The following is a 9,706-nucleotide window of genomic DNA, read 5'->3' as shown; positions in this document are numbered from 1 at the left end:
TGCGAGGTAGGTTTGGCTCCGAGTCAGCATTGGCTCCAAGTCACGCAGTGAGCTTTGCTGCTGACCAGGGGAGAACCCCAATCCTCTGTGCCCCAGGCCAAGGCTCCAACCACTGCACTGAACATAAGCACGCTGCCTCTTAGCACCTGAGCCGGCTGGGGGATGCAGGGAGACAGGGGGCTTTTGCCTGCCTCAGCATGCATAACATACGCTCCCTGGTTGCCAGATCCCTTTTCAAACCCATCCAAATAGCTCGTCTGTGGTGGGAAGAAGTGGGAAGCCATTTACCTGGCTTTCCTCTTGCACCATTCAGTTTTGTGGGATGGTCCAGAGTCCTACCATGAGAGGCAGCAGGAAATTCTTTCCCTCTCTCTGGTTTATCATAGATTCATATATGATTCCTTGAGTGATCCCCTTTTAACTCAATGAGGGTTTATTCTGGAGTAAACATCCATTGCACAGGGTTAGAGCTGGGAGAAGCAACTATATTCAGAAGGGTTTATTTCCATCCTATTGCAAATGCACAGGTCTGGCTGCCAGACCTCAGTCCTCTCCAAGCACCTTCCTGGGGTCAAGGTAATGGAGCAGGCAGTTTTTCAGATGTCATGGTCCTAAGTTGTTTAGGGCTTCACATGCCAGCACCCAAACCTGACACCTGCTCACTAGTGAACAGGCAGGCTGTTAGGACAGCTCCCTCAGCAAAGAAGCGGAATCCAGGCCAGCTTTCTAAATGCATCTTCAAAAGCAGTGACCCTGGGAGGTCAAGCAGCATGCCACATTGCTTTCTTCTTCTTCACAGTGTCTGCAGCATCGGAATTGCTGAACCAGTGGGCTGTGATAAGAAGACACGAGGAACTGCTGTATTTGCTGCAGGAACAACAAAATATGTGAGAGCTCAGAGATCTCTCAGGAAGCCCCCAGTGAACCAGAACAGTTGATGGACTTTGCTTTGGGGTTTTCAGGATTGAATTGGCAAGCCTTCTACACCTTTTAACTAAGTTAAAACCTGAAAAATGCCCTAGAAGAAGTAGAACCTATTGAATGAAATCAAATAAATTGTGCTACAGGATAAGGAGAGTTTTGCACTTTTCTCAGACCAGGTTTTGGGGGACTGAAGACTTGCAGCTCAGAAAGACAAAGGCTGAAATGCAGAGAGAGGGTAACGAAAGCTTGATATTACATAGATCTGCTATTACAGCATTCAGTAAATCTGTAGAGACAGAGTATGAAGCGTCACCTGAACATCCTCCCTGACCCCTAGAGGTTAACTGAAGAATTCCCAGGAGCTGAAAGGCACATTTATCTTGTATTTACATAACCTGAAATATAACCCACATCAAATTTGTTATTGAAGCTGAATCCATGAGAATGCTACAACATAACAAATCCAAGAAATTAAATAATGTTTCCACAAGGCCATACCATAATGGCAGAAAAGGCCTGCATATCTCAAAGTTCAGTTGCGGTCAGTACAATTCTGGCTACCCTAGAAAGTCAGCTCAGAACCATTTAAATAAAGGATCCTTGGACACAATTTTAAGGGGAATCTATGTCCTCCTTTCAGTGTTAGAAACAGGACAAAGGAGACAACACAATAGTTGTTGTTTGGCAGATATAGAATAAACAAGGCAGGAAATGATCATTTAAAAACAACAAAACTATGTAACCAAACCCAAAAATATGGAAAACAGTAAGAACGGTAAAAGCTACATATTTAAAAAATCTTAATGGAAAAACCACCTACCTGCACCCCTTTTAAAGGCCATCTAGGGCCCTATCGTAGGCAGCTTGTTAAGGCTTAAAGGTTAATACTATCAGCTTGAACTGAGTCTGGAAAGACTCTGGCAATTATCTTCAGGACAGGTATAATACGGTTCTGATCTTACACACCTTTCAGCAGCCTGGCTGCCACACATTCCTCTGTTGAAGTGTCCAGACACTCTTCACGGTAGCCTCAGATAAGTTGCATATGGTCTGTACTTTAGGCTGCAAAATATTTACATGGAAGATCACCACAGCAGAAGAATGCATCTATGTGTCCTTTACTGTGATATACTTAAAGGTTGCAAAAGATAACGGATGCTTCAGAGATGTATTTTGTTAGAGGCAGCAAGGATTCTTCAAGCCAGACAACATCTGCTTTCCCCAACCTGGTAACATCCAGATCCTTTGGACGTCAACTCCCATCAGCTCCAGCAGGAAAGGCCACCGATCAAGGAATGCTGGGAATTGTGGCCCAAAAGAGACATAGGGCAGCAGGTTGAGGAAGCTTGCATCTTTAAAATAGCAACATCAGGTCTGGCAGGCACCTGCACTTTTTTGAAAAGGTATTTGTAGGCTTGGAGCCTTCAAAACAACTACATATTAAACACTGACTGAACAAAAGTGAAATAAATCAGTTGTTATGGATTATCTAGACATATACTATTAAGTGCAGGAAGCATGCTGCAAACATAGATTATGTTCTTGGTTTGTCTCTGGGAATGGTCCTACCTTGTAGTCCAATGCCAGGATGTATATGATCTTGTGTAGCAACCATTAAACAAATATGAGGGATTCAAGGAAAGGCCAAAAACTTTACAAACTCCAGACAGTGAGCAAGTTATCTTAAATACAGAGCTTTATAAAGTTTACAAGGTTGTTATTCGGGCAGTAAAGTTCACAAATTGCACTGCAGTCCCATGGAGCTCAGTGGGATTTGGCAAAATGACTCATGAACATAAAAGTAGGATTCTGGCTGCAATGCTACACCCCCTTTCTTGGGATTAAGCTCCACTCAATTAAGCATTTAAATAGGATTGCGCCGAGAAGCAAATGAAGGCAAATCAGAACACAAATCCATTACATTTTCTAATCTAAACAAATTATAATGAACCATTTTAATATCTGTTTTCTATTTGTGATGTCGTGAATTGTTGTGAACTGCCCCAAAAGCTTCATCTCCTGGACGGCAGAGAAGCAAAATCATATAACCCTGGGACATTTTAGAGATGGGAGGTATATAAAAGCCTTAAACAAACAAACAAAAGATTGGCTGTGTAGAGGCAAGGTCCTCCCAAAAGGATGCTCCAGCTATGGAGAGGTTTGATCGCCCGCCCATCACCCGCAGCCGGCAGGGCCACGATGGGAGTTGCAGTCCGACTCACGAGAGACGGCGCCAGGTTGGGGAAGGGGCCTCCCGGAGGCCGCCCGGGCGGGCGGGCGGGCGCGTTTTCCCGCCAGAGCCCCCCTCGAGGAGGCCGCCGCACCACAGAGAGTGGGCCAGAGCGGCCGCTGGCGGCGGCGAGGCGCGCGCGCCGCTTCCACCCGTTCTGCATAGGAGGCGCATGCGCGCACGGCCCTGCCTCGCGCGGACGGGCGCGCCCCTTCTCTTCCCCGCCGGCCGCGCGCTCCCCTCCACCGTCATGTGACCTCGAGCCTGCGCTCCTGCGCTCGCTCCACTGCCTGCTCGGCTCTGTGCGCGCGCTCCAGCGCGCGGCGGGCGGCCGCGGCGAGCCCCTCCCCCCGGCCCCCGCCACGCGCTCCCGCTGCCCCCAGCAGCCCAATCGGGCCGCCTCCGCTCGCCGCCGCGCCCCGCCCAGCCGCGCGTGCGCGTGCGCGCCAGCTGCTCGCGCGGTCGCCCTGACGTCATAAGTCCGCCCGCCTCCCCCCGTCCCTTCTTTTACGGCTATTTGAACGGCCGCGCTTCCGCCATCTTCCCAGCCCAGCCCGCCCAGCCCGCGCTGTGAGAGGCGAGGAGGTGGGGAGAGCCCGAGCGCGCGAGGAGGGGCCGATCGGACCGCACGAGCCGAGCGCAGACGCATCCGGAAGGTAGCCGGGCGCGGGGCGAGGCGAGGCCGGGCGCCCCGCGTGCGTGCGTGCGTGCGTGCGGCGGGGGATCGCGCACAAAGGTGGCGGGAAGGGAGCGCCGGCGCGGGGCAGGCCCTCCCGGGCGGCCGCGCAGGGCCTCGGCTCCTCTCCGGCGTGGCGCGCGGGAGCGCCTCGGAGCGGGGCCCTTCCCTTCCCTCCAGGCCGCGAGGCGCGCGTGGGGGGGGGGGGGGGGGGCCCGGCCCGGCGCGGCGCGGCCTTCTTTGGAACGGCGGTTGGGAGACGGTTAGGCGGCCGCGCGCGAGGTGGCCGGCCCTGGGGCGGCGGCGGCGGGACGGGGCGGCTCCGACTTAGTATGCGTCCCCCCTGCCTAGTAAGTGGGGGGCAGTTTGGGGGCGCGGGCCGCAGCCGCGACGGGGGGCATCCCGCCCGTCCGGCGAAGCGTTCCGGGTGGTTCGCCGGAATCGGAGCCCCGGGCGCCGAAAGAGGCGACCGGCCGGGGGATCCTCCGTCGCCAGAGCGGACTCGGCGCCCTCCCGCTGGGCGGGAGGATGGATCGGGAGGGGGCCGGGGCGCGGGTGTTCCGGGGCGCGATCTAGGCACGCTTTCCCCGAAGTCGGCCCCGCGGTGTGCGGGGAAGCCCCCCGGAAAGTGCCCCGGGAGAGCGGCCCTGGGGTGCAGTCGGACACGTGTTCAGGCAGAAGTAATTGGGAGGCGCGGGGAGCTGCGGGCCTCGCGTGCTTTTTCTGCCTAGGCAGCCGCAGGATCGCCCCGCGACTCCGTCCCCCTTCTTCCTGGGTTGATCTTGGCTGCCTCGGCGGCCTCGTGGCCCTGCCCGTCGTGTGAGCGCCCGTTCTCCCCCAATTCTGCTGAGCCATTCTCGGGGCGGGGGTTGTCGGGATGCAGGCGGGGAAGGGCGGCCGGGGAGGCATCCTTCGGCCGCCATTTACTGCTTCCTTCCTGACCCGGATGAAGTGCGAGCCACGCGCCTTTTGCCGATGAAGAGCAACTTCCCCGCAGTTACGCCTCTCTTTCTCTCCTCTTCAGACGCAGCATGGCCGCCCCGCAAGGAGAGCCCCAAGTGCAGTTCAAGGTAAGGCAGGGCCCTGGAGGTCCGCTCTTGACACGTGGATCCCTCCTCCTAGCCTCCAACTTTTAACTTCTCATTGCTTTAAATCGGCGCAAAAATTGGTTGTGGGATGCTGATGCAATGGGCTTAGGCTCAAGTCCCTCCTCCCTCTTTTCCTTTTGGTAATCTGCGAAGTCCACAGGCATGTAAATTTCTGTTTCAAATTGAGCTACCCTGCTCTTTGAGCGCTTGTGCAGAAAATCCTATTTTGCTGGGATTTTAATTCCTGGTGGGTTTGCTTAGGATTGAAGACATGCTGTTCAGACCTTGGCTTAGTTGCTTGAAAGGAACCTCCTGTGTTGGGTGGGATTTAACTCCCGTCTAAGTGCAGGTAGGATATGATCTTTTCCTTTGCCCCGCTGTGTTCCACAGGTTAGAGGGGCATAATTTATCCAAGAGTACTCGCTTGTGGGCTTGGTGCCCTTTTGTTAAGGCAGTGGATAAATATTAGTGAGTGACATTAATCAGCTTGCCATGTAAGAACAAGTAAGTATAAATATGAGCCTGAAAGTCATGGGCATACTCATTTGTCCCCGTTCTCATATTTCACTGTTGGGAAACATGTATTTTAAAGAATTTTATCCTGCTTTTGAATACTGTGCTGCCCTCACAAGATGGATAATGCAAAGAGAATGCAGACAGTTAGTACTAACAGTGAGGTAGTTCTTCTACTGCGTGAGGTAGCCTACAGTAGAAATGTACTTGTGTTGAGATTTTACCAATGTGTAAATTAATTTTAACTTGCACAAGTTCCTGTTAATTTTGCATAAGGAAGTGAATGTGAATTTTCTGTTTTAATTTGCAATCACTTGTGAGTAAGCTTCAGTAGCTAAAATGTAAGTTCTCAGATAAAGTAAAACTACCAGTGGGCACTATACTTTTACATGTACAAATGCAAATGATTTCTTTGTTTGCCTTGTAATTAGATTAATTAATGAAGCTTGCCACTAGAGTTTATTAGTTATGCTGTGAATTACTAGATATGGATCACTACAGTTTTAAAACTTGGGAGCAGGAAATGAGTGTTAAATTACCAAAGAGCTTTATTTACAGATTTACTTACAGAAAAGTAGATGTTAGTAGAGAAAGGTAATTCCTGTTACTATATTGGCCCATCTGAATATAGCTCGGCTATGAAGCAGAAACAGTAAGCAAATTGCAATCCATGGATCATTTCCTCAGAATTAAGCGACTGAAAGACAGCATCTAATCAGGGCATTTTCCCCCCAAACCCCTACTTCAACTTTTGAAGAAATCTGCCTCTTTCAGATGAAATATCATCCTCACCCATGTACAAAGCAGGAAACCCTTGTCAACGTGGTGGATCCCCCCTCCCCACGCCATCTTAAAGAGCTACATGTTTTTAACACAGTAGACCAGTGTTCGGTTTATGCTGAGCATGTTACGCTGCAGCCATCTGCCACTAATCTGAAGTTGTGCTGTAGCTTCTGGAGGGCCACTGGGGAGGGTTCCAGCTGTGATCCATGAAGATGATCCATGTGGTTCAAGTAGATTTGAGCATGCTTTCCCAAGCCCATTCAAGCACGGGTTGCACTGCTCTGTGTGACTGAAACTTGTCTTCCAACAGCTTGTTTTGGTTGGTGATGGTGGTACTGGTAAAACAACATTCGTAAAACGCCATTTGACTGGTGAATTTGAGAAGAAATATGTAGGTATGTTGACTGTTTACAATTCTCTATTAAGGTGTTGGGTGCTGGTGATATGTAAAATAATTACTATCTTACAGGTGTTTTTACCCTGCCTTTCAAACAGATTCTTAGGCTGTTGTAAATCCATTTATTGTTTTACAGCATGTTATGCTAGCATCTTGCTTCTAATCAAACCTCTAAGTGGTTCATATACGAATATTGAAAATTAAATATGTTATCATTTACAACTTATGTACAATAACATTACAAAACAGTACAAGAAATTACAAGGCAAAGCAACAACTGATTGATTGTAATTTATAACAAGCCAGATTAAGCTTGAAAGATCAAGTACTTTCAAAATATACCACATTTTGTGCCTCCCAAACTGCATGGTGCAGCGGGTTTGCTTTCTGGTAAATGAGAATGTAGAGCTTTGAATCTTGTATAATACTGTGCTGTAAGCTTGCAGGGGATATGAAACTGAACTGGGTCTTTTTTCATCCGGTAATTGTTCAGTATTGGGAGAAAAAATAGCAGGAGAAAAGCCAAACTCTGAGGAGGAAATGACCATCTTGTAGGGGAGCCTTAAGAGGATACAGCATCACATGTGCTTTAGTCTTGGGGACAAGATGGAAACCAGTCCCTAATATATGGGCAAGTTGTTCCTCAAATTCAGTCCTTTTTAAATAAACAAATGTCATTCTTGTGTGAATATATTGTCACATTTGCCGATATCCCTGTTGAAATAACTTTGGCCTGCAGGCTGTGCCTTGTAAGCCTTCATATGTAGTATATCAACTGTGATTCTATGCAATTGCAGCTACTCTGGGTGTTGAAGTCCACCCTCTGGTGTTCCACACTAACAGAGGTCCTATCAAATTTAACGTATGGGACACTGCTGGACAGGAGAAGTTCGGAGGTCTGCGAGATGGCTATTACATCCAAGGTAATGCTGAACATGGGTTGTGGCTGATCAGCTGCATAAAGCGAGTGGATACTGCCACTTGAAAGCTTGAGGGCTTGAAACCTCATGTTCCTAAGGATGGGTCGGGTGCCTTTAGTCTTTGGAAGGCGGCTGCCAGGGACACAGGCTAGATCGCCGTTACGATGGCGTATTGAAGTGGTCTGCAGTTGCCTGCCGCAGCAGACTCAGGTTGCTTAAGCAAAGTTATTGCGGCTTAGACATGCTGTATAGTTTGAAACATTGTTCTTTCATCATGAAAGTACAGCTGTGCCAAAGTCAGGACATTGCTTCTAAGGTAATGGATAAAGGTTGGTGTCGCTATCTTACAGCATGAGAATTTGAATTTTGACAGTTGTTTGTTTCATGTGCTGTATTTGCGATTAATACCACACCTTGATTCAACTTTTAGCTCAGTGTGCCATCATAATGTTCGATGTAACATCAAGAGTTACCTACAAGAACGTACCCAACTGGCATAGAGATCTGGTACGAGTGTGTGAGAACATCCCCATAGTTTTGTGTGGCAACAAAGTGGATATCAAGGACAGGAAAGTCAAAGCAAAGTCTATTGTCTTTCACCGGAAGAAGAATCTGCAGGTAAGATTTCCTTTAGTGGAAGAACATTACTTTAAAAGACTAGGAAAGTAGGAATCAGCTATTTGGGCAGAATTACTTATGGCTGTAATTCTGGCATCTAGACCCATATTTATCCATATAGCACATTTCTGTTCTGTGAATGGAAATTTTATTTCTTAATGGGTTCCAATAAATCAAATTGGAGGAAAGTGGTGGTCAACCAAATTTAACTGGATTTGTTAATGTTTCCTAAATTAATTTTTTTTCTGATCTAAATACATAAATACTTAATGGCAGTAAAGGTGGTTCTGTGTATGAGGTACTTCTCAGTTGGCATAGAGCTTAACAGACACACAGTATACCATACAGGTTCTGAGAAATTTTAAAAGTTCAAAAGATTATGAACAGTTTGAAATATTTGTGCAACACTCATATGCACACAAGAGAACCACAGCAATATTCACCATTTAGCACAACTACCTGCCATTGCTAATTTGCCACCTGTTATGCGATTAATCTGCCCAGTGAGGATAGTGCTTGATGTGTCTGAAATGGGCTCTGATCTGGAGAACCTTGTGCCATGAGAAGATGCCGCGGCGTTCCCCCTTTCTGCTGCAGCGGCCTGGCACAAATCCATCAAGAACATTCCCGAGGGTTTCTAAATGTTCCGCCTTTTTTTTTTCAGTACTATGACATTTCCGCCAAGAGTAACTACAACTTCGAGAAGCCCTTCCTTTGGCTGGCCAGAAAGCTCATTGGAGATCCCAACCTGGAATTCGTTGCCATGCCTGCTCTCGCACCACCGGAGGTCGTCATGGATCCCGCGCTGGCAGCGCAGTACGAGCAAGATCTACAGGTACCCATATGGGCTCAGTGGGTGCCTGGCATAGCCTCCCGCACCTGCCGTAGCTCCCCCAGTCTTACCGGGCTTTTTCCCTTGCAGATTGCTCAAACCACCGCACTGCCAGATGAGGACGATGATCTGTGAGGGAGTGAAGCCCAGCGTCAGAAGTCTAGTTTTATAGGCAACTGTCCTGTGATGCCAGTGGTGCAGCGTGTTTGCCACTTTATTATTCTAGCTGAGCAGAACATGTGCTTTAATCTTTGGGATGCTGAAAGAGCGAATGGGCTTTGGAGTGAATGTGGCAGTTCAACAAATTCTTCGTTTTGGACGTACATATTTAGCTGTTCTGGACTGCAACCTGCTCCCCATTTGAGTTACAACTCTGACTGCTGCAGTCACATCACAGTATTCAGTGGTAAATCTTGTTTGTTACTGTCATTCCCATTCCTTTTTGTTTAGAGCATAATAAAGTTGTATTTCAAATATCCCAGCAAATGACTCTTCGTGCGTTTAAGACTGGTTATTGGACTCCGCCGTGCCTGTACTAAGCCGAGCGCCTCTTAACCCTTAGCAGGCAAAGATGCCCAGCTGGCTGCCGCTAACTCGAATTTCTGGAAAAGCTACAGTTGGGCTTAAGCCAACTGTTGCATACTGCGACTGGATTCTCTGGCACGTGTTCACCTAGCAGCTTTGGTCAGAGTTCTCATTTCGGCCGTACTCTAGTAAACTGTTGC

At 48.5% G+C, this 9,706-nt stretch overlaps 1 protein-coding gene across 1 annotated transcript; it reads left to right on the top strand.

Moving 5' to 3' along the window:
- The first annotated feature begins 3,634 nt into the window (after positions 1-3,634).
- Positions 3,635-9,462, top strand: RAN (RAN, member RAS oncogene family). The gene is made up of 7 exons (XM_044440868.1): positions 3,635-3,810; positions 4,855-4,900; positions 6,525-6,609; positions 7,409-7,534; positions 7,962-8,149; positions 8,814-8,984; positions 9,072-9,462. Exons 2-7 carry the CDS (start codon positions 4,862-4,864, stop codon positions 9,114-9,116), a joined length of 654 nt encoding a protein of 217 aa, XP_044296803.1. The 5' UTR covers positions 3,635-3,810; positions 4,855-4,861; the 3' UTR covers positions 9,117-9,462.
- The last annotated feature ends 244 nt before the right edge of the window (positions 9,463-9,706 follow it).

Source organism: Varanus komodoensis, unplaced genomic scaffold, assembly GCF_004798865.1.
Source record: "Varanus komodoensis strain SLA01 unplaced genomic scaffold, ASM479886v1 scaffold38, whole genome shotgun sequence".
NCBI lineage: Eukaryota > Metazoa > Chordata > Lepidosauria > Squamata > Varanidae > Varanus > Varanus komodoensis.
The sequence above is the reverse complement of the archived record's forward strand: the minus strand, read 5'-3'. Positions and strand labels throughout refer to the sequence as shown.

Coding starts and splice junctions, on each gene's coding strand:
- RAN (XM_044440868.1), top strand. CDS start 4,862: ATGGCCGCCCCGCAAGGAGAGCCCCAAGTGCAGTTCAAG. Junction 4,901..6,524: donor AGCCCCAAGTGCAGTTCAAG/GTAAGGCAGGGC, acceptor GTCTTCCAACAG/CTTGTTTTGGTTGGTGATGG. Junction 7,535..7,961: donor AGATGGCTATTACATCCAAG/GTAATGCTGAAC, acceptor TTCAACTTTTAG/CTCAGTGTGCCATCATAATG.